The following is a 24,801-nucleotide window of genomic DNA, read 5'->3' on the forward strand; positions in this document are numbered from 1 at the left end:
TCGAGGCAGCACGGCTGTTCACCCCAGAGTCAGGATCTGCCTGACGTTTCCTCCTCCTTAAGAGGGGGTTTTTCGTTACCATTGTCGCAAATTGCTTGCTCAGGGTGGGGGCCTCAGGCCTGTGAGGTATCCACTCGAGTTCTCTCGAGGGGGTACCTCACAGGTACAGGTTCTGCTCGGGTTCTCTCTCTCCTCCCCCCACCCCCCCTACCCTTACCTCCCCTTCCCCTCCCCTTCCCCTCCCCCTACACGCGCATGCGCATGCAGCGCCTGTGTGTGTGTGCGTTCGTTCGTTCGTTCGTTCTTGTACACACGCATGCAGGGCCTGTGTATGTGTGTGCGTGTGCCCCTTGTTGTCTTTCCCTTGTCTCTCCCTTGTTTCTCCCTCTCTCCTCTCTCTCTCTCTCTCTCTCATGGCTCTTTAGCCTTTGTAAAGTGTCTTGAGATAACTTGTTATGATTTGACACTTTAATAAAATTGAATTGAATTGAATTGAATTAATCGGGAGATAAGCGACCGTTGGTCGCTTATCTCCACAAATGTCACAACCTCCACCTCTCACGTCATACGGGTAGCCATAGTTACACCTGGAATGTTGAATCTCCATATATGGAGATAACCTACGCATCACACAAAGTCTGACCTCACCAGCCCATACTTGGGCATGGACGACTTATATCTCCATATACGGAGATGGCCATATATGGAGATACGATGACATCACAGAGTCCACAGCTGATGATGTGGCGTGATGTCATACAATACACAAACAAGCCCTATATAAAGGGGCAATTCTCACCAGGGAAGAGAGCATTGCCTGGAATGTTGAATCTCCATATATGGAGATAACCTACGCATCACACAAAGTCTGACCTCACCAGCCCATACTTGGGCATGGACGACTTATATCTCCATATACGGAGATGGCCATATATGGAGATACGATGACATCACAGAGTCCACAGCTGATGATGTGGCGTGATGTCATACAATAAACAAACAAGCCCTATATACTGATGCGATACGATGACATCACAGAGTCCACAGCTGATGATGTGGCGTGATGTCATACAATAAACAAACAAGCCCTATATACTGATGCGGAGATATGAGCAGGGCAAAGGTGTGACGTGTGACGTGTGACCGACCGACGGACGGACGGCCGGTGGAGGTTTTCATAGTAAACTGCTCCCTGACGGTCGCAATAACAAAGGACTGGACAAATATGCCAAAATGAGCATAGATGTAGGCTATGCCAAGGAAACATATTATATCTGAAACATATTAGGTAGGCTATATAATTTGTAAATTTACATATAGCACTAAATCCTCTGCCCCCCCAAAACATAAATAGGGCTAAAGGGTTGTATGATTTATAATATCATAATGATAAAAATATCATCATAATGAATAGTAAAGTTACTAAGGTTTTCAAATGAATTTGAGGTTGAGTAAAAGTACAATATTTAGATCTGAGATGTAGTGGAGTAGAAGTAAAAGCAGCAACAAATAACTCAAGTTGTACTTAAGTAGCCTACAGTACTTAAGTAAATGTACTTAGTTACTTTATACCACTGCACAGTGCACACACCTCACAACAAGTAAAGAACCCACAGCAGCTAGTTAGCAACAACAAACAAACAGAACCAAAAACCAACCAAAAGCAGAAACAAATCACAGACAATGGTCACAGAGAAAGAGGCGAGCGCACTGTCACTGTCAGCGCACTGTCAGCGACAGACAGCGAGGGAGGAGAGATTACATAACAGCAGCAGTACAAGTGTCCAGTCGTGACACGCAAGGCAGCAGGCTAACACCCTTGCTAGCCCTTGCATATCGCCACTAAAGCAGCAACGTGGCTTCATCGCACAACACAAGTTACAACTGACAGTGCAAGAATGTTTATTTACCTGTTTGCTGTTGCTGCAGTTCCTTTTGACGCTTTTTCTTTTTCTCATATCCAGAAAGATAAACGTGCAATGTCAAACCGAAAGTAAACAAACACTGAAAGGGGGCGGGGCGGAAACTCCCAAAGAGTTCCAGAGAGTCAAGAAATGTCGGCTCCTTTTCCTTTTTGGCCAATGGGACAATGGCATAGAGGCGGGACAGCCAATCAGGGACATGAGTAAGTCTGGCTATGCAAGGATAATCAGAGATGTCTCATTCAGGCTAAGATGGCAGTAGCGCTGGTGTGAAAAGTCAGTTCGGTACGTTCTTTTCTGCAGAGGAGGGGGCTGTGGGGGGGCCTCTTTGGTCGGGGGCCCTACGCAGACTGCGTAGTCTGCCTATAGGGGGCGCCGGCGCTGAGGAGGAGGAACAATCAAACTATTTTATTTTATTGACAACAATTTTATTGCCCAACAAAGTTGATTTTCCTGACCAGTATAAAGAAGAAAAAAAGGCTAAGTGAGTAAACTGTACACCTGACCTGCTATAGGCCGATTGTTATTTTAATTAGCCTTATATTATTTCATAATTTTATTTATCTTAGAGGTATTATTTCGTTCTATTCATTGTTGTATTCATATTCTTGATGTTGTTGTTGAAATAAGGAGACAATGTTTCAAAAAAAGTGTAGGCCTGGCCTACTGTATTTTCCCTGCCTGATCTCCTATGCAGAGTAAAGTAATGAATGACAACGAATTATTGTTTTATTTATTTGGCATGCAGGCTTAGCCTATTCTAAATTGGAAGGCCTGCCCTGCCGCCTGCCCTAGATCTGATAAGACCATGTTAATAAATGAACAATGAGGCACAGGTGTGTCTGGGTGGGCCTCAACGCGTAGCATTTTGCAATGCAAGAACGCATTGTAGGCCTATTATTGGCTATTTTCAAAGAAAGATCCCATTCGATCCTATCCTACATATAAAATATAAGGCTGCAAGTGGAGTGGTTAATGTATTGGGAGTATATTATGGAGATTAATGGACATAATGTTATTAAGGAACTTATAACTTTTTATCAAGTAATGCAGTTGCTCGTTGTGTGGAGTGAGTCACAGTGAGATATTCGCAGATCAGGCTCCTACATCTTACTTAGTTTTATCCTAATTGCTTAAATTAATGAGTTATCTATTAAAAGAAGACCTTCAAGTCAAGAAGACATGCTATTTAAACGGGTGTTTCACTGTTGTTTGTAAGCCATTGTAAAAGATTTAAAAAAAAAACGAAAAAACAAAAACAAAAAAACAAACAAAATTAATAAAAAAAAAAACGGTGATAGTCGACTAATATTCGACTATCAGCAAAACGACTAAAACCATAGTCGACTATACAAATCCTTAGTCGGGGACATCCCTACAGTACAGTACATGTTCTATAAGTTAAACACAACTTGTTTACACCAGGGTCCTTGTTCATCTTATTACATTTGAGAAGATTGGATTTTTTTTTACATTTTTCTGATGGGGAGATAGATACAGTAGTTGTTAGACTGGTATGAAACTACAGTATAATAATGAAACAAATTAGTGCACATGCACTAATTTGTTTTATTAGTGCATGTGCACTGCGCACGCGTGCATGTGCGCTGAGGCTGCAGCCCAGCCTCAGCCAGACTCTGCCTCCAGCGGCCCCAAGGTAAATTGAGTTTGAGACCCCTGCCCTAGGGGGTCCTCAGAGTTACTACAGAGGGTCCTCCAAATCTTTGTGTGCAGAGAATGTTAGAGAGTAGACCCGTCGCTAAATGACTAGACCGAGATTTCTCAGCCCCTACGAGCGCTCAACTTGAGTCAAAATAAACTAAACTACTTCACTACTCACCAAACCAAAGGTAGTTTTGCGTTGTTGAAAGTCTATTCTATGCGGTGGGCCCGTTTTAGTTCTTATAACATTTAGGCGAGCATTTAAGTCTTTATCTTAGTCCAAGACAACATCATTTTAGTTAGTCTAGTTTAGTCAACAAAAACTGTTGACATTTTAGTCTTAGTTTTAGTCAGGACAATTATTTTCTCCCCTTTTTGAGAGAAAAAAATGTGTACTCACCCACAGCTAAACCAGGATCACTGTTCATGGTCTGGACTATCTCCATACCCTGTGAAGACAAACAGCAGTTCATGTCACTGAAGACACATATCGGGACATTCTAAAGGCTGCTTTGTGGGGCATAGCAGTGTAACCCCTATATTCTGGCTCACTCCCAGTAGACTAGGGGTGCATGGTCAACTTTGATGATGGAGAGGGCCACTATATTTCCACCTTCACTCCAGAGGGCCACATTGCATATTGCTACGTCCTACTTTGTCATTCTAGTATCTCACACAAAAGAAGCAAAAAATAGCAAACGCATCGCGCTGCGATGCGTTTTGAGCTTGTATATCGGCTATTTTTTGCTTCTTTTGAATTGGAATCCTGAAATGTAACATTTTGATTTAATTTCAAACGCATTTAATAATATATACTCATGTTAACTTTATGAACTTGAATACGAATACATAGGACATAAAATACATTTTAATACTACTATACTAGTTATTAAGCTAAGTACTAAGATAGACTGACGGAATTAAAGCAGGTCATGTTTGGGAATTGTAACAGCTGAAATCAATTAACCTGTGGGCCGCATTAAGTGAATGTGGGGGCCGCATGTGAGCCGCCAGTTGCCCATGTATGCAGTAGACTGACGACGCCACAACTCTCAGGTTCACTTATTGTCAGTTCTGTATCCTCATTTTTGGCAGGGACTTCAAGGACCCTCTCCGTTCCTTTGCTACACAGAGCTGGATATTTCTGAAGCTAGACATTTTTTTGTGCTGTTGGGGCTTGCAGCTACATGAAGCTGGATATTTCGGCTGCGAGCTGGATATTTTTTAAACCGGATAAATAAGTGGAGAGATCGAAAATATCCGATTCACTGGATCCGTGTAGACAGGGAACCCGGATATTTCTGAAGACTTTACTGTGTGCGTGCTTGTTAGACCTAGATATCTTTGTCGAGTGGACCTAGATATTTTTCTATGTGGATATCTGAAAAACCTGGATATATGAAATATCCAGCTCTGTTGTAGCCATGGCCTTAATCTGTTCCCGAAACTTTAAAGTTTCTTGTTGTGACCAGGCAGCATAACAAGGGGGTGGGCTGCTGCTCACCCAGGGACTTATATAACCACCACCCACCGCAAGAGGGCACAGTTACACCAAAGGGAAAATAAGTGAGCCTTGCATAGATTAACCCAAAATACAAATGGATTTTGACAAAATAACCACACTGTAACAGTAACTTACAGCAGCGGTTCCATCGCTCCAGACCCCACTGCCCCCCATTTGGTTTCATTTTACTCTCTCAGGAGTTAAGATCTAACAAGGGTCCATTTGTTTACCAACTAACTGGGGACCACCTGGAACCCCCTCAAGGACCCCTGGTGGTCCCTGGACCACTGGTGAATGGATTGACTATTAGGTTGTGTTAGTAGTTTTTGAGTATTTCTGCTGGTGTTTGACATGATGGTGAGATACTTGTTGCACTAACTAGCATTGACTGCTTTGGTCACTTTGATTTGGGCACTGTATTATATTGATAGTTGTGCTTTAGGACACTTAGAACGGTCTTGGACATACAAGGTTTCCACCCGACAACGACGATATATATATATATATATATATATATATATATATATATATATATATATATATATATATATTATTATTTTCCCTTGGGATAATAAAGGTATCTATCTATCTATCTATCTATCTATCTATCTATCTATCTATCTATCTATCTATCTATTGAAACTGGATTGAAACCATGCATGCGTTGTGGCCATCACCGGCCGATGTTTTGTTTGTCACCGCTGGTAGGGAACATGAATGTAATCCAGTCACAGATATCCCCAAGGAATATGTGGAAATGTTACATTTAAAAATCCGATGAGAATTGACCGAGATGTGGCCGAGTCAATCTGCTGTGTCCTTATACAACCAAATGGACCCGCGTTGGGAAGCCACTGAGGAGGCGCGCTCTTGTGGCTAAATAAAACAAATATTTGTGTGCTCAAAAGGTGGTCTGACGCCCCTTAATTAACATATGAACACTCCCCCATGCGTTACATATACTGTCGACTCTTAAACCATAAGTGTTTGCGTTCAGTGCCACTTGCATAATACCAAATGTGCATTAGATGGTGCCGTTATCACTTAAAGCTATACTATGTAACTTTTCCAATAAAACTAATCTTAAAAATTGTCCTAACTATTAACTCAATTAGTGCCGATCCCGCGATGACTCGCAAAATATTAAAAGTCTTTACAGTGCCGATCGCGGGATGACTCGCGAAATATACTGTATATACTTTATATGTAAAGCTGGCTTGGCTATCTACCGCCCGTTGAAAAACCCTGGCAAGGGTGAAGTCGCCGATTCATCATCATCGCGCATCCACGTGCACACAATAGTGATCCCATCCCATAGAAACCAACAGTCTTTCTCATCTTTACAGTCCATTTTCTCCAAAAAACACATTTGATGCCAAGGATGGCATTGGATTCTCGCTAAAATAGCACAAAGGCATCCATCTTCTATCATTGTTTACGTTTCGGACCAGAACTAGTTCCGGGTCAATCTTGAACATCGTCAAGTAGGAATTGTTAGCTGGATCTACTTCCGGCCTTCAAAATAAGAGACTGGCGGACGGAGCAAGCGACCGGCACGCTGAACAATTAACCCTTTCATGTCGGCGGCACGAAATCGGATAAATCACAAAAGTTTTAGAACACCCACTCCGTTAATTTAAGCACCTAAAGCCTTCTGTAAATATGTTTTCTATGATCCTGGCCGGGGACCGGATTTCGCAGCAAAATTACGTCATCTGCATCTTTGCGTGCCCGGGTAGCTCAGTCGGTAGAGCTCTCGCCTTTGTACCGCAAGGTCATGGGTTCGATTCCGGGCACCGCCAACTCAGCGTATGAGTAGCACGGCTTGGCAAGCTGTGCGGCAAGTACTGGGAGCTGATGGTAGGTGTGGCGCTCCACCTCAGCAGTCCATCTCCCAGGGGTCTAGCGCATTGTAACGGGGACAGACTCCCGCGTGTTGCCGGCTGATACCGACAATAAGCCACTCCCGACCTACTTGTTGCATCTTCCGTATACGTTGTATATACGTTGGCCAATCACAGCGCGGATCATACACTATCATTTAGGTTAACCCATTTAGACTGGGAACGCATTATTACGTATTATTACTTTAAACCATTATTTTGTGCTTTAAAGCTATACTGTGTAAGTTGCTCAACTAGTGGTCAGACCGCGTTATACCGCGGTCGCGTCTGCTTTTTTTGGCCGTTTTTCGCCGCGCACCGGGCCTTCAGACCCCCGCGTCCGCCTCGCCCGCCTCGCCAAGTCGCCACACATCCGTAGTGTCCCTCTGCGGACCGGCGTTGGGGAGGTTTACAGGCTAGACTTCTAGACCAGTGTAAACAAAGCTGTTGAAGCAAGCTATTTCCTGAAGAGACCTCAAGATGCACTGTCATTGGCCGGTAGTGTATCATGTGTGTATGATCTGCAATGTGATTGGCCAACGTATACGGATGATGCAGATGACGTCATTTTGCCGCGAAATCCCGCCCCTGTCACGGCTAAGTAGAAAACATATAAAGAAAAGGCTTTTGGGGCTGAAATTAACGGAGTGGGGGTTCTAAAACTTTAGCGATTTAATAGTTAGGACAATTTTAAGATATGTTTCATAAAAAAAGTTACATAGTATAACTTTAACTATCGAAAAATAGCAGATACACAAGCTCACAGTGTTCAGATTTGTGCAAGTCTTTGAATATTTTTGACCCGATTCCACAAATGTCTTCTAAATCCTTCTTCTAAATCAGTGGTTCTCAAACTTTCTCATTTCAAGGACCCCCAAATTTACATCTCCAAATATGTTGTTCCAGGGACCCCCAGAAGCAAAATTTGAGTTACAAATGTCTGCTTTAAAAATACATATATTCAAAGATTTTCATGATTTTTTTAAAATAGCAGATCTACAAGCTGGCAATGTGGCACTCGGTGCCGCTATGTGAGCTTGTATATCTGCTATTGTTCAATTCACTTTATTCCTGGCCCCGCCCCCGGCTTCCTGTTCATATCCTGAAAGAGACGGAGGCTGAAAAAGCTGGCCTGAAAAACATCATTTGGTTTCCTGTTGTCCTTGCATTAAAGTGTCAGTAGTTGGCATTCTGGGCTCTGGGCTCTGAATGTACCTGGGTTGCCATGTCTGCTTATAATACTTTCTATAATACTTTTTTATAATATACTTTCTTATATTTTTTAAACCAGTGGTTCCCAAATCTTTTCATATCAAGGACCCCAGATTAACAAGCACAGCAGTCGCAGACCCCCATCTGAAAATATGTGGTGCCAGGGACCTCCAAACAGATTTATGTTGTTAAAATGTTTCAAAAATATTCAAAATATTTTCCCCCCCTCAATATTTTTTAAATAGCAAATATACAAGCTCACAATGTGTCGCAATGTGACACATTGTGAGCTTGCTGATCTGCTATTTTCAAATGTAAATGTAAAGTAGAAGGCCATAGCCTAGTTGCTTCTGTTGGGCTTATTTCTTTGGCAAAATATGGCAATAGACAATTCCCTGTCACTTCCTTACTTGGGAGGAAGTGAAAAGATGTTTTTTGAAGAAGCATACAGAGAAAAACTCTCTAGCGCCCTCTGTAAAAAAAATGGCAGCCTCCATAGAGAGGGGCAGGAATAACGTGAATGGCTAAAGCATAAAATACTTCCAGGTCTAAATTGGCATAGAACAAGTCAGTCTACCAAGGAGAGGTGGTAACCATGATCTTCTACTCAAACGCCGTGAAGCATACTGGATACATACCTTACAAACCCTACACCCTAGAGGTCTTAATGATGAATTGCTATTGAATGTAATGTTATAATTTAATCATTTCTAAAACGACTTCACTTCTTAGCCGGTCCCTGCACAGTGTGTATATTTGTATCCCTTTTTCTTTTTCTTTTCCTTTTCTTTTTCTTTTCCACACTTTTTTAAAGAGTAGGACATTATGATATTATTGGAAATGTTTTGTATTGTTGACTTCTTTGTATTATTTTGGCATGACTAGTAATTCCTTGTATTGTTTGTTTTATTTTCAATGATACTAAAGGACATCATAGACACTGTATTTTTAACTTGGTCACATGACTGTTAACACAGCTGCTCTAAATGATTGATCACTGCTTCTGATTGGTTGTTGGCACCAGTGGAAATGTTTATAGTGAATGTGTCAGCCACTGTTGAAATCAGCTTGAGAAAGGTCTGGTGACCGAAACATTGCTACTTTAATAAATTCTCTGAAACGGACAAGCGGCAGTGTGCGGGTCAGTCTGTCTTTAAAGGGATAAGAAACCCTGCCTCTAATTTGTTTTATGGGATTTCAGAACATGAAAAGATTTCTAAAATGTAGGCGTGGTTATCTGCCGTTGTGGGGGGAGGGGGCGGAGTAGTGCGTCTTCTATCAGAGAGAGAGTGGGCACTTGTGGGCACTTGTTGCTTTTCCATTTCGGAAACATTTTTTAAAACCAGCCATTGGAGGTGTAAAAAGTATAAAGATTCGGCAACTCCATGTTCTGTAACGAATTAAAATGTGCAGGTATTTTACAAACAAGCTGCTTGAGCTTTTATCCATGGACACACTTTCTCCAGCTCTGGACCACGGAACCAGTGAAGAATGGACGATAGGCTAGCGCTATAGCTATTTGCTGTGTAGTGTGTGTGTGTGTGTGTGTGTGTGTGTGTGCGTGCGTGCGTGCGTGCGTGCGTGCGTGCGTGCGTGCGTGCGTGCGTGCGTGCGTGTGTGTGTGTGTGTGTGTCGTGACAGTGTGCGCGCACACACAACGTCCACACACACGAAAACTAGCAGATCTACAAGCTCACAACGCGTCGCGGGGCGTCGCTTTCGCGACGCGTTGTGAGCTTGTATATCTGCTATGTAGCTATGTAGCCTAGCTAACAGCTGTTGCAGTAGCAGCTTCTCATGTAAACACGTTGGTTTCGGCTCTACGGAGCCGAAACCAAGCTAGGCTACATACATAGCCGATATACAAGCTCACAACGCGTCGCGAAATGAGCTTGTAGATCTGCTATTTTTTGTGTGTGGACGTTGTGTGTGTGCGTGCACTGTCACGACACGCACGCACGCACACACACACACACACACACATACACACAGGCTACACTACACAGAAAATAACACAGGCACCACACAGTGTAACTGTCTGTTGACACAGAGCCTGCTCTTCTCTCTGGCTGAAACAAGCATACAGTGAAACCACGCCCCCCCTTGATACGACTCTGTAAAACAAACGTTAATATTAATAAGATATGCCTACGTCACGTTACACCACAGAACAGTGATAGCTAATATTTAATGAGTGGCGCGAAATATTTCTTTTTGACCTAGAAACTGGAAGTACACAGAAATAGCTACAGAGACAGCAGAAAGCTCTGAATCCCCAAGCCTATGGGCAAATTGAACAATATCACTGCTCCCTATCACAAGTGACTCATTGATATAATATATATTTATAGAAAAAGTGATTTTGTGTTTCATGGACCTTTAAGTCAAATCTCCTCCTAAAGGTCTAAATGGGTAAAAGGTCACCTGGTTGAGCACCACCCAGTTGGGGTCGATCTGGGCGTCGCCCTCAGGGTCCAGGACGACCGTCTGGAAGGCCCGGAAGTCGGTCAGCGTGACCTCGGCGCTCTCGGGACACGCGTCAAACAAGTCCATGACGGCGTCGTTGTCAAAGTCGTTCTCGCACACGTCGCCCACGCCGTTGCCTGGGGACAGTGGTGGGGAAAAGTACTCAGATATTTGACTTGGTAAGAATACTGCAATGCAGAAATACTCTAGTTCAGCGGTCTTCAACAGGGGGTCCGGGACCCCTAGGGGGTCCTCAAGAGTTACTACAGGGGGGTCCTCCAAATCTTTGGGTGATAAGATTTTTTTTCTCCTTGTCCATATTCTGCGAACTTTAGCCACAAATAGCAGATCTACAAGCACACACCGCCTCGTGCTGCGAGGCATTATGAGCTTGAAGATCGGCTATTTTTGGCAAAGAGCTTTGGTGTAGAGGGGAAAAAGAGCAGACTACAGAGTGAAAGGTTTATTAAGTATTGACGGTTCAAGTGGTTAAATATATGAAAACACAAATTGACATGAATCCAAAATACACATTGTGCTGTCAAACGTTGAAACTATATGGTATCTATGGGTTGTGGGGGTCCCTGCTTCATCTCTCTCTCTCAACTAAGGGGTCCTTGGCCTGAAAACGTTGAAGACCCCTGCTCTAGTTACAAGTAAAAGTCTAGTATTAAAAATGTACTTGACTAAAAGGACAAAAGTATTGGTATCAAAATGTACTTAAAGTACCAAAAGTAGATACTCATTATCCAGAATGTCCCATTTCACAAACTGTTAAATGTATAAAACTAGAGGTGAAGGGCTGTTGCGTAGCCCTCACATCTAGTAGCGTAGGCCCTCACATTGAGTAGGCTACAATATCAGCTATATATATATACAAGTAAGTAACACACCGTAATGGCGAGAAGCGACCGCCAGGTTGTGAAGAAATAACACTAAGCATTATTTAAAATATATATATATATATATATATATATATATATATATATATATATATCCACAAGTTTCCAACGCCTCATAGTGCTTTGCGCAGACGCTGTACCGAGCTTCCGGCGCCGCAGCCGAGTGTGATTTACAAGAACACAACAGTTGCATCTGCGACACGACGTGAGCTTGTATGTCTGCTGTTAAACCGGAAGTGTGGTCCAAACAGGTCCAAATAATCTCCAGTAAACTCCCACGGAAACAGGTGTATATATATATATATATATATATATATATATATGTGTGTGTGTGTGTGTGTGTGTGTGTGTGTGTTTGTTTTTCTTTTGGAGCTGTGTGGAACACAAGCTCCCTATACGTGGCCGTGTGTGTGGGTCTGTCTGTCTCCGTGTCTGTCTGTCTGTCTGTCTGTCTGTAGCCTGCAGTAACCTTTTCTGACCACACATGTTAAGGGAGGGGCGCTGTTGCACACACACACACACACACACACACACACACACACACACACACACACACACACACACACACACACACACACACACACACACACACACAGCTCCACTTCGAACAGAGGTTCGATTTTTTTTTCTTTTTTGTCCGCCGACTGGGAAAAAACACTGAAGTTCACCAAACGGAAGTCAAGGGTTGACGTTCGTCTAACTTGACACATGCAGCTGGTTGTTGTTAGCTGCTAGTTGCTTGATAAATAATATATAGCTATATGAATTAATTAATTATTTTCACCTCGCTATGCGACACGTTGTGAGCTTGTAGGTCGGCTACTTTCAAATAGCCTAGGGATAATATAGGGCTAAAGTGGTTAATGTTTGTTTTATAATATTATTATTTAAACCTGCAAAGTAAAACTAGTAACTAAAGTTTTCAAATAATTGTAGTGGATAAAAGTACAATATTTGGATCCGAGATGCAGTGGAGTAGAAGTAAAAATATTGGATCATGGAAATACTCAATTAAAGATACCTCAAGAGTATACTTAAAACTAGCATACGCGCGATCAGCACTAAATGAGTTAAGTACATGTACCGTACAAGCAAATGCACTTAGTGACTTTACACCAGGGGTTCCCAAACTTTTGTCTCAGGGCACCCCATAAATATATTTTTTTAATCTGAGGCACCCCTACATTATAATTTTCACTCCCAGCATCTTAAATTTACAGTATAGCATATCGTCGTTGTCGGGTGGAAAACCGTTCATTTTGTATTATCATCTATAAAATGTACTAAACTAGTGATAACAGCCGATCTACAAGCGTGCTTGTAGATCGGCTGTTTTCACTAGTTTTATGCGACAGTCTTTACCAAAAGACGTACACATTTGAAACTTGGAGATACAAGGTTTCTGCCCGACAGTGATGATATTTTAGTGATAATGTCGCGAGGAAAACGTTGAGATAATAGCCATTTTGGTTAGAACTGACTGAAAATAACTTTGGACTTCAAGTTTAAAATTATACTAAATATTTTTTCAAGTGTCCAAATAAATTCCAAATATTATCAAATTATCTCGCGGCACCCCTGGACTGCCGTCACGGCACCCCAGGGTGCCCCGTCACCCACTTTGAAAACCCCTGCTTTACAGCACTGGTGACAGCCCTCGTTACCGTCAGAGTCCTTCTGGTTGGGGTTGGTGATGAGGCGACAGTTGTCGCGGTCGTCCGGGACGCCGTCGTTGTCGTCGTCTTGGTCGCAGTCGTCCCCGAGGCCGTCGTTGTCAGAGTCCAGCTGGGAGCTGTTGGGCTGGTCCGGACAGTTGTCCCTGCTGTCCTGGTGTCCGTCCCCGTCTCTGACAGTGGTGGAAAAAAGTACTCACATATTTTACTTAAAGGACAACTTTAGTTTTTTAGAACAAGGGTTCATATTTTAGATTGTAATTAAAGAATATAAAAGATGAGTGTTAAAATGATTTCATTTACTTCTTTCTATTGTTTTAGAGATTCTTATTTCAGTGGTTGGGGCATGCGTACAAGTGGCTAAATATGTCAATTTACACAGAATAAGCCCGTCCCAAGATACAACGCAACCTTTCATGGTTGGATGTGACTTATAGGGGCTAGAAGTGTTACTGTAAATAGTAATAAAGAAACTGCTGGCTTATTGTGTCTAAAAAGACATATTTAGCCACTTGTACGCATGCCGCATGCCCCACATTTTAGCACGGTAAACGCGATAAAACAATAGAACGAAGCAAATGAAAACATTTTAACACTCACTTTTTCTTTTCTCTAATATGAACCCTTGTTGTAAAAAAACAAAGTTGTCCTTTAACCCTCTAAAACCCCAAAATAGAAATACTTTAAATATATATATATTTTTTTAAATCAGATGGTGTTGTAGGAGCTCTAACCAGAGGAAAATGTTGTTTTTTCAAAAAAAAAAAAAAAAAAAAATGTTTGTAAGGTTTTATAGCCATAAATCATAAATCATAAATCATGCTCTAATTTACCGGTACATATTAGGGATATTTTTCAGAATAATAACATATGTACATGTTCTAGATATATATATATATATATATATATATATACATATATATATATATGTATATATATATATATATATATATATACATATATATGTATATATATATATATATATATATGTATATATATATATATATATATATATATATATACATATATATATATATATATATATATGTATATATATATATATATATATATATGTATATATATATATATATATATGTATATATATATATATATGTATATATATATATATATATATATACATATATATATATATATATATATATATATATATATATATGTGTGTGTGTGTGTAATACTAAAGATGTTTAGGTGGTAGGGGGAGCTAAAATAAAATGATTTAAACCTTTTTTTGGATAAAATACAAACGTTGTAATATTACAACAGTGGGTGCTAAAGGATACTGCAATGTAAAAATTCTGGAATTCAAAATGTACTTGAGTAAAAGTATGTAAGTGTTGCCATCAAAATGTTTGAAAATAGCAGGTCTGCTATTTCTTTATATTTTCACCAAAAGGCCCTTTTAGAAATGTCATACCCTGCCTCTCTAACATTATCTGCACGTCCCTGGTGTGTGTGTGTGTGTGTGTGTGTGTGTGTGTGTGTGTGTGTGTGTGTGTGTGTGTGTGTGTGTGTGTGTGTGTGTGTGTGTGTGTTTTTGCACTGTCCGTGAGCATGTACAAACATTCCTGTGTCAAACCTTCCTTGTTTCATCTCTGTACAGAAAATCCAGAAATATTTGCACATCTCTCTGCTAATACACCAGGGGCCAGTTGCACCACCAGAACGTAAGTGGGAGTAAAGTCCTTACTAGAGGCTTAGTAACTACTAGTTAGTTTGTAACTAAGTGAGTTACTAACAGGTGTTGCACCACGACTGCTTAAGGCATAACGTAACTAGTAATGCGTAGACTGTTCCTAAAGTAATGTATAGTCGCATAAAATGACGTCATAGCTCCCGAATCCAATGAAAACAAACTGTTTCTAGTAAGGAAATAAAGCTTGTATCGTCTTTTGTCAACAGACAACAGTCGCTTTGGATTAAAAGCGTCTGCTAAATGCCTAAACTGTAAACTGTAAACTGTAAACAGAGACCTCCGTCTCTCCACTGGCATGTACACAAGTCACTGATATGTGTGCACAGGGCGAACGCATCCCTGCGCAGCGCACTGCCCTGCAAACGGATTGTATCACAAATTATATTCCTCATACATTTTCCCCCGTTGTGAAGTAACGCAGGGCAGCGCATATTTGGAGACACAAGGGAAGAGAGCGCACCGTTCAATTCGCTGTTGTGCTGTATGCAGTGGTTGAAAAGTACTCAAATTACTTAAAAAATTATCAATCCTGCAATATAGATATACTCTATTAATAGCAGACACATTGTGAGCTTGTAGATCGGCTATTTTCAAATGGCCGAAATGTATATAGGGCTTAATGTATGTTTTAAACAGATGGGTCGTTTCATTGTTGAATTAATTAAATAGCCGAAATAATGCTGTCTGCCACGTTAGTAGTGAAGTTGCTCTACTCTCCCATAGAGATAGGTTACTTAGTAAAGACTTAGTGCTGCCCAAGGGGTGGTGTAAATATTTAGTTGTTACTTAGAGATACGTAAGAACAAATTTGTGTGGTGCAACACCTGACATTTTAGTAATGCATAAGTCTTGACTTGGAAGCCATTTACGTTACAACTAGGCTACGTTATAACAGCTGGTGCAACCCCGTCCTGATGTTGTTGTTGTCAATGAAAGAGACAAATCAGTTTCCATTCTTGAAGTGGCCTGTACCTTTGATTCTAGCTTAGAGGAAGCCTTTATGACCAAAGTCATTAAATACCAGCCGCTCCTACGAACCATCACAGAGCTAGGCTATAGGTGCAATCTATTTGTATTCATCTTTGGCAGCCTTGGACATGTACATAGGTTGGTTGTTAGAGTCTAGGACAGGGATACTCAAACTTCTGAACCAGTGGGCCGCATTACAAAAATGTCAAGGGGCCGCGGGCCAGTTGATAAAATTACATTACTTGATAACTTCTCTTTTATTTGCTTTATTTCCACATATCTTAAGACAAGTGCAATGCGCATTATTTTATGGATTGTAATTCCGTTTATATTCTGTCAATGACACAATTTGTAATCAAAGTAATTTCAAAGTAATTTCTCTCTTTTATAATAATTCTGTGCAATTAGCATATTCCACACAAACACTAAAACAAACTAATGTACATTTGTCTGTCTGCCTGCTATCAAGTGGGATAACATTAAATAGGCCTATAGCTGAGCACATCTCTCTTTCAATTGCTTCACAATGTTATTCATGACTTGGCCCACATTCAACACAAATGGCTTTTTACAGAAAATAAACTTGTGAAATCAGATTTAGTTATGGCTATGATGACAATACTTAAATTAGATTCCCAGACTTTTTAGCTACCAAATGGCTAATGATGGAGTTGTTAAGTAGAGCTACAGTAGGCCTACATATCTCTTTAATTTAATTTGCAGGCATACAATGTCGTTTTGGGTATGCTAATTGGTCAGGCAGAGCCGATGAGGGGAAAGAGGGGAAAAAAATCTGCGAAAATCGGCGATTTCAATGACTGCTTTCAAGATGTTTTGTCCATTATCTCTGGAACGGAAGGTCCAATCTGCTCAGTTTAAAGCTTGTTGGATGCGTGACTTCCTGGTGGGCCAGTTTGAGTATCACTGGTCTAGGACATACATGGGCAACTGGCGGCCCGGGGGCCACATAGGGCTCCCACCTTCACTTAATGCGGCCCTCAGGTTAATATCAGAATACTGATATAGTATTGCTTTCAGCTGTTACAATTCCAAAGGTGCAAACATGACCCGCTTTAATTACTTCAGTCTATATTAGTAGCCTGGTATAGTAGTATTAAAATGTTTTATTTATTTATTTATGTCCAATGTATTTGTATTTAAGTTCATAATCATAAAGTTAACATGAGTATAACTAAATGCATTTGACATTAAATCAAAATGTTACATTTCAGGATTCCAAATAAAAAAAAAAAAAAAATATTCAGAATTCAGGCTTCTATTGTATGAAATATAGTAGAATGACAAAGTACGACATAGAATTTGTCCAGGATTCGCTGACTGTACATTATAGTACAGCACCTTGTAATATTTGTGTAAATAAATGATTGAAATTTGTGTGTGTGTGTGTGTGTGTGTGTATGTGTGTGTGTGTGTGTGTGTGTGTGTGTGTGTGTGTGTGTGTGTGTGTGTGTGTGTGTGTGTGTGTGTGTGAGTGAGTGTGTGTGGGTGTGTGTGTGTGTGTGCAGTGTGACATACGTGTCGTGGTTAGTGTCACAAACATCTCCGACAAGGTCGTTGTCGATATCAGTCTGTGGGAAAAAGAGCACATTGGACGTGTTAGCCACACTAAATAATAAACTGATGATAATTACACTGATTCCCTTTCCTTGAGAACCAAATCCTTTCGTCGGTTGTCTTAACAAAATTATCAAAACAAAGCGGATAAAAGCACCAAACATTTTTTGAGGCTTCTTTGGGACCTGGATGGATGGATTTTAGCCTTGGGTACCAAACTTTATTTTGAAAATGAATTACGTGTGCGTTTCTTACCTGCATGGGATTACTAAGCTCAGGACAACTGTCGCAGGCGTCGCCCACCCCGTCTCCGTCTCTATCCGTCTGCATGGGGTTGGGCACCTTGGGACAGTTGTCCAGGACATTAGGGACACCTGAGGGACAGACAGACAGACAGACAGACAGACAGACAGACAGACAGACAGACAGACAGAGGACATTAGGGATAGCTGAGGGACAGACAGAGACAGCTGAGTACAGGGGACCCATTCAAATGATGTATGAGAAGCGAATGATTCTTTGCTGCACGATAGGGTTGAATGAACCCTTTAAAAGAGTTGTTCATCCAAAAAATATTATATTGTTATATCGTCGTTGTCGGGTGAAAACCTTGTATGTCCAAAACCGTTTGTTTTGCATTTATCATTTTAAAAATGTTTTTAACAAGTGAAAACAGCCGATCTACAAGGTGTGCTTGTAGATATGCTGTTTTCACTACTTTTGTGAGACGGCCTTGAATGACGAAGCAGGGCTTTACTTTGTGAAAGAATGTACAAATTTGGAGATACGAGGTTTCCACCTGACAACGACGATATACTAGTGTTGTTGCTGCTCTTATACCACCATTATTACTGGGGCTGGTGGGGACCTGACAGTAGCCCCCCGCGGGCCGCAAATGGCCCGCGGGCTGCTTATTGGGGAACCCTGCTCTATACCGTCTCCGTCTATATCCAGGTCACAGGCGTCCCCTTGTCCGTTGGCGTCCGTGTCTCTCTGGTCACTGTTGGGGACACTGGGACAGTTGTCACATGCGTCTCCAAACGAGTCTGTGTCCGAGTTCTGTTGGTCTTTGTTGAACACCAGTCTGCAGTTATCCTGACAGGGACACACAGAGGGAAAGAACTGTCATTTAAATTTGACAAAACCAGTAAGACTCCCTAATCGGGAGATAAGCGACCGTCAGGTCACAGCGTGATTTTAGCCCAAAATGTGTAGGAGCAGTGGTCAAAAATGTGTTTGAAAGAATCAGCCTGACGGTGGCGCTATATGGGACAGATTCATGTTGATGAGATGAGTGTAGACATACTGTGTACCGATTTGCGTGATTTTAGGGCAAAATCTGTAGGAGTAGTGTCCAAAAATTTGTTTAAAAAATTCGGCCTGAAGGTGGCGCTAAATGGGACAGATGTGGTTTGGCAGGCAAGGAGTGTGTGTGCAAAATTCGGCATGGATCGGGGCAACGGACAGCTGGTCGAGGTTATTGATTGTTAACGATGGCTAACAATCTCTCCGACATTTTTAGGTTGCATCCCCGATCATATTGTGCACAACAAAAAACAATGTTGTTTTCCAATGCTTTCCTCCTGTAAAAAAGGCACACACGCACGCACGCACTAACGCACGCACGCACGCACGCACGCACGCACGCACGCACGCACGCACGCACGCACGCACGCACACACACACACAATCACACTATGCTTGCGTAGGCTTAAACCGACAATAAATAATGACATCCACCCACCTACAACTGTAATTCTCATTTCTTTTAACACATCCACTTACATTTTCTCCCTGTCGTGTTTCACTCGTCGTGATAGGGAGGTTGATCATCTCGAACTTCTGTTTCAACTGGACTTTAAATTCTAAGAATAGTTATAAAATACCTTGTTTGACCTTTGTGAACTATCATTTATGTAAGGGATAAATACTGGCTCCGCGGGGGTTGTTCATATATAACATCCCGACGGACTGATAACTGAGTTATCAGTTCGAAGGGATGTTATATATGAACAACCCCCAAGGAGCCAGTATTTATCCCGCTTATTACCCGGCTACTAAATCAAATTAATAATTTGACTCAAAACTAAAAACAAAACAAAGTATTTCCTTGTTTACAGACGGCTGGAAGTGTTCCACAAGTGTTGCGCTGGCACGATCGCCTTGGAAAACAAGGAAGAGCTGATTAGATAAGGTCCATTTTCTGATACTACGTCGTCTATTTCTCGCTTAAAATATTTTTAAAAACATTCTTCAGAGCAACGTTTAGTTGTAAATGTCGCTGTGTGTTTGTTTTCATGGCTGACATGTTGGATACAGCACAAGATTCACGCACTGCAGCTTGACTGCAGCAGGTGTTCTGAATCTTTGATTATCCATCGGTCTGTTATTGAGCCGAGCGGTCTGCTATCCAGAAATAACAGACCTCTGATTTCAGCGCTCGACCAATCAGAATCAAGCGTTGAAACAAGCCGGGTAATAAAGTCCTATATATAATAACCACCTATTTCCCCCAGCTAGGACAGATCTAACCTTCTCTAGGGCTGGCTTTACACTGCCACTGAAATCTAGCCTGAATCAGATCTGAGTCATCAAAAGTGGAATCCGATTTTTTTTAAATAGTCTAAATCCAGACAGGTCACATGCAGGTCACATGAAATCCGATTTTGAAAAACCACATCCAGAGGTGGTATCAAATCCGATCCATATCGGATCTGAGGACATCTTTCTTCTGTCTTAAAGCAGTAACCACATCCACCCCATTGAGTTATACGCAAGTCACATCAAACTGTCCAAAAGTCACTTGCTGCGCGACCCGAGCGCGCAAAGCTCCACTGTAATGATGTCATTACAGAGCGTGAGTATTTACTATTTGATTACAGCGCATATCACAGCGCGCTGAGCACATGAGAAAAAAAGAGAGGAGAGAGAAAACACGTGAGCTAAATAGATTAAAACCAGAGAGAAGAGCGAAACACAAGAGTAAAGAAAAGAAGAGAGAAAAACAATATTGTAACGTGTGTTTACTATGGTCTATTATGTCGCATTTCCTGAACGTATTCAACCAGCGTCGACGTAGTGACGCAACGTCATGACGCCTGCGTCGTTACCACGGTAACCAAAGCAGACATGTAGACGCAGGGCAGCTTTGGGCTGACGCTGTTAAAATCAGTCTGAACGCACAGATCTGATCTGGTCACTTGTAACACTCATCTTTTCATTTATTTAATTACAATCTAAAATGTGGACCCTTGTTGTAAAAAAACAAAGTAGATAGGATATGCAGCTCGGCAAATAAAAGGTGAATTGATCAGTGCATGACGGAGGACGATTTCACGATAAATTAAATCTCCACGATATGATTATTGCGATTGTTTTTTATCACGATAAACGATAATATGGCTTATCGTCCCATCCCTAGTGTGGGGATTGTTGAATTAAGCAATATTACACGAGAGGGTGTGGGATAACTGAATTATTTGCACGACTGTGATGCGTCAGGAACGAGCCGTAGGCGAGTTCCGCCGAGCATCACAGGAGTGCAAATAATTCAGTTATCCCACACCCTCGAGTGTAATATTGCAATTATACAACCACCAACAAACAAAACGCATCAAAGTATAGGCTATTCACACTTTGGGGCAATTCACAATTTAAACAATCGCTAATCTGATTCCTTGGAAGAGTTTGACTGACATTAAATAGTCCCTGTTGTTGATTAAAAAGAGCTGCGCTCTGAGCGCACTGCAGTCACCGAGGCAGCCAGCAATCACCACAGCTGAGCTGTCAGTTCCAATAGGCTATGCTCTGCCGTACGACCGTATCGCGCAGCGAAAATAGCCGATAACGCGTCGTGTCGCACCGCGGTGTTACTTGTAGATCGGCTATTTTCGCTGCACGATACCATTGTATGACAACAACAAGTCCCGGAAACATTTCACAGCCCAAGTAGTTGTCCTGGCTGTATACTCTAACTTGTCGAGCTCTTCCTTTGACAAAGCACAATGTCTGGTTGGTTTCGCGTTCTCCTTATCATCCTCATCTAACCATTCATCTAAAGTAAGTCCACCAAATATATCGAAATTAACAGTGAAATCCATTTCCAACGGGATAGTAGTAGTGTAACAAGTTGTTATCCGGTCCGAGTGGCTAGTTTGCAAGTTGCTACTGTGTGTTTCCCTCCAGAGGGCGCAGCTGTGCCATATGGGATAATCAGGTGCAGTGGCGGAGTGATACATTCTTCATGTGATTAAGCCCAGGTCTAGCAGTGTATCTGTGCTCGTTTGATGCACGGTTGGAGAGCCTGTTTTCCATTGAGAGCCGGACTACTTGTTGTATAATGTTGTTTTTGTCTATAAGTGTTACTTTGATACTAACTGCTCCACTCATGGAAGCACTCTGTCTCATGTTGTCTCGTAGTTATTTTTTACAGAAAAGAGAAGAAGCATGTATTGTACCAGATCTCTCTAACTGCCCTATTATATATTGTTGAATGCTGAATAAAAAATACATAAAGAAATACAATAAAAAAGACCTTGTCTGTACCTGTACCGCTCAAAGCCTTTAGCTTCATTGACCAGAGTCCCCCAGGGGTCTGCAAATGGCCCACAACACATTGGGTTGTGACACGTTATGCTTGTAGATCTACCGTTTAACGTGGGGACATGCGTGCATATTGCGCACCATCTGTTCACACAGCACAGATAATGTTCCATGCCGATCCCAGCTTTTAAATCCAAAAATCCGCTTTAAAAAACACCTTTCCATCGCTGAGCTCCGTCTCCTACTGTTTACAAGGAAGCTAACGGTAGTTGCGCGATATTCCCGCCCCAGACCAGATACGGAAACGGATCCGACCGGATACGGAAGTGACCGGCCGGAAGCACTTCGGGTCGGGCTAAATTATTTTTATCGATAAAACATTGATAACACTTTTTAATGTTTTATAGTGATTAAAGCATATTAATCTCGGGATTATCGGGACCGGCAGGGAGGAACATAGGGATTTTAAAGGGACTATCGGGAGGGGCAGTAAATGAGTTAATGCAAAAATAGTCTTGCGTAGCCAGACAACTATTCCACAATCTCCGAATGCTATATAGAGTCTGGAACGGCAGCTCCCGAACAGTGAGTATCGGAAGTAGCCACTGCTGCACGGAACTGTAGTCCCCTGGTATAGTGGAGCAGCATAGCACAACGATTGTGCACTTTTTGAGAAAAGCATGACATTTCTACCATAGTTAGTACATACCATAAGGTTTATTTTCAGATGTGGAGGCAAGTCAAATTTGACCCCTGAGGCCTGGGAGAGGTCAAATTCAAGATGTCCGCCAGTCCAGCGTGTCTAATGCTCAAAAACACCTAAATTGTAGGCATGACGGCAGTTTAAAAAACGTGTTTAAACGGTGAAATTAACTACTGGAGTTAGAGTGCAGATTTAAAATTCTTTTGAAATTAAGTGAATATACAATAACCTTTTTTAATCCCCATTAATCCAGGCGGTTCATATGTCCCACACGTGGGATGTCTGTTCGGCTTCGGTCAGTCTGAGGTGAAATTTCCATAGTTTTAGTTTCTGTAATCATTGAATTTCAGCAGGGTTGTCATCATCTGTAAAACCAGGAGGTTGGATGGTCTCACAGGACCTTGTACAGCCTGGCGCACTGAATGCCTTTGTCTTGAAGGTAGCTGGTGGCACAGTTGTGTAGGCTGATGGCAGAGGTGTCACTGACTTAGTGGAAGAGCCATCCTGACTAATCACTATTAAACCACGATCAGTTCCGCCATGTGTTTGTGATGGATGCTGCATAAGCGAGATTCCGGTGCCGTGGAAGGAATCTTTGGCTGTTGCAGAACTTGTATTATGGTCGATGTTGTCCACAGCTCCTGTTGTGAACAGTCCATGACGCAACTTTGGTGGGCACACAATGTCTTCCAACCTAAAGCGCTGGCAGACACCATTGGCAATGTCTGATGTGAGTCTCCTGTCATAGGAAACACACAAACCTAGATTGAACGGTGTGTCAACTAGCCCCCTAGTTCGTGTAAATGCATGGATCTTGAGGGACAGGTACAGTGGGAGTGGAGTTTCTCGGCTAAGCTTGGTGAATCCACTTTCCATGCATGCTTCATGCTCTTGAACACCACTAACTGGGAGCTAGATTTTGTGGTGGTTGTTTGGATCTGAGTCTGATGCTTGATGTTTGCCCCATCAACTATCATGTTGACTAGAGCCAAATGAAATGGTGGCACAGCTCCCTGCTGGCAGTTTTCCTGGAATGACCCATCAAAGGAGAAACTTGCATCAAACATCTCTTTGCGCACCACCTGTGCTGCACGCATTAAGTGCACGGCATCACTGTCATGCTGACAGTTCATCAGGAGAGCTGGTCCAATATCGTTCTCAAAACTGAGAAGTGTGTCTGTTCCCTGTGAATGTGCCTTCAGATGAGGAAGCACAGAAAGCAGTCGTTCTTTCAGTCTGGTGGTGTGAATCCGTTTCTCTACAGTCAGACCAAGCTGTTTCAGTCTGGTCTTGTACAGCTGAGTGATGTCAACCAATTTGGCAGAGGACACAATTGTCCCAGTTAGTGCTGGGGGGTGGCTTGGATTGCTTGGATGTAGGCTGGGTAGGGTCTATCACCCTGTGATGCTTCGGCAACCGATTTGAAGACAGGAGCATTGTCCTCATCACTACTCATGTCTTCTAGGTATGCTACTAACTCAGCAAAGGCTATACCATGCAGGCAAGAATCCTCTTCATTATTGCCTTTGGATGCAGCCTGCCTGGCTCTGTTATACAATGAACACAGACAGCTGTGGTGGTACTTGGCCTCAATGGCAATCATGTCTCCTGCTGAAAGTTTGGCCAACAGAGCAGTGTCCTCAAGGTCAAGGGCACACTTCCGCACATTTTGTCTCAATGTTGTAAGTTGATGCATTATGTAAGCCTGCAGAACCAGCAGGCCCATTGCAAAAGAAGCAAGTAGGCTCTGTGGACTGTGGATGGCTGTGAGCAGATCGTGTGTGCATAGAAGAGGTACTTTGTTGTTGTCCTGCAGTTAATTCCCCCGATTGCTCATATGCCTTAGTGTTGTAGAATTGTAGGTGACATTTCTTGTGCCACTCAGCCCTTTGTGCTTTCAGAGTGGATTCAATGCCATCCTCATCATCTAGACGCTCCAGGTTGAGATCCAAGGGCATGTGTGGAAGGGAGCGGAACCGGAGAAGGTCTTCGGCCAGGGATGCATAGCCACTACCAACAGGCTCTTTTGTTACCACGGCAAAAGAGTGAATGGACTAACTGAATAATAATTACT

At 42.0% G+C, this 24,801-nt stretch overlaps 1 protein-coding gene across 1 annotated transcript in view; it reads right to left on the bottom strand.

The window, feature by feature from the left end:
• Window positions 1-24,801, bottom strand: part of thbs3a (thrombospondin 3a) — a gene marked incomplete at both ends in the record, with an annotated part of 139,692 nt that overhangs the window by 43,595 nt on the left and 71,296 nt on the right. Inside the window, 6 exons of the mRNA XM_080753884.1 lie at window positions 3,985-4,033; window positions 10,608-10,786; window positions 13,216-13,397; window positions 17,444-17,496; window positions 17,738-17,856; window positions 18,418-18,577. Of these exons, the coding sequence (XP_080610010.1) occupies window positions 3,985-4,033; window positions 10,608-10,786; window positions 13,216-13,397; window positions 17,444-17,496; window positions 17,738-17,856; window positions 18,418-18,577 (742 nt within the window). The remainder of the gene's footprint in view (window positions 1-3,984; window positions 4,034-10,607; window positions 10,787-13,215; window positions 13,398-17,443; window positions 17,497-17,737; window positions 17,857-18,417; window positions 18,578-24,801) is intronic.

Source organism: Nannobrachium achirus (assembly GCF_963921795.1).
Source record: "Nannobrachium achirus genome assembly, chromosome: 2".
Taxonomy (NCBI): domain Eukaryota; kingdom Metazoa; phylum Chordata; class Actinopteri; order Myctophiformes; family Myctophidae; genus Nannobrachium; species Nannobrachium achirus.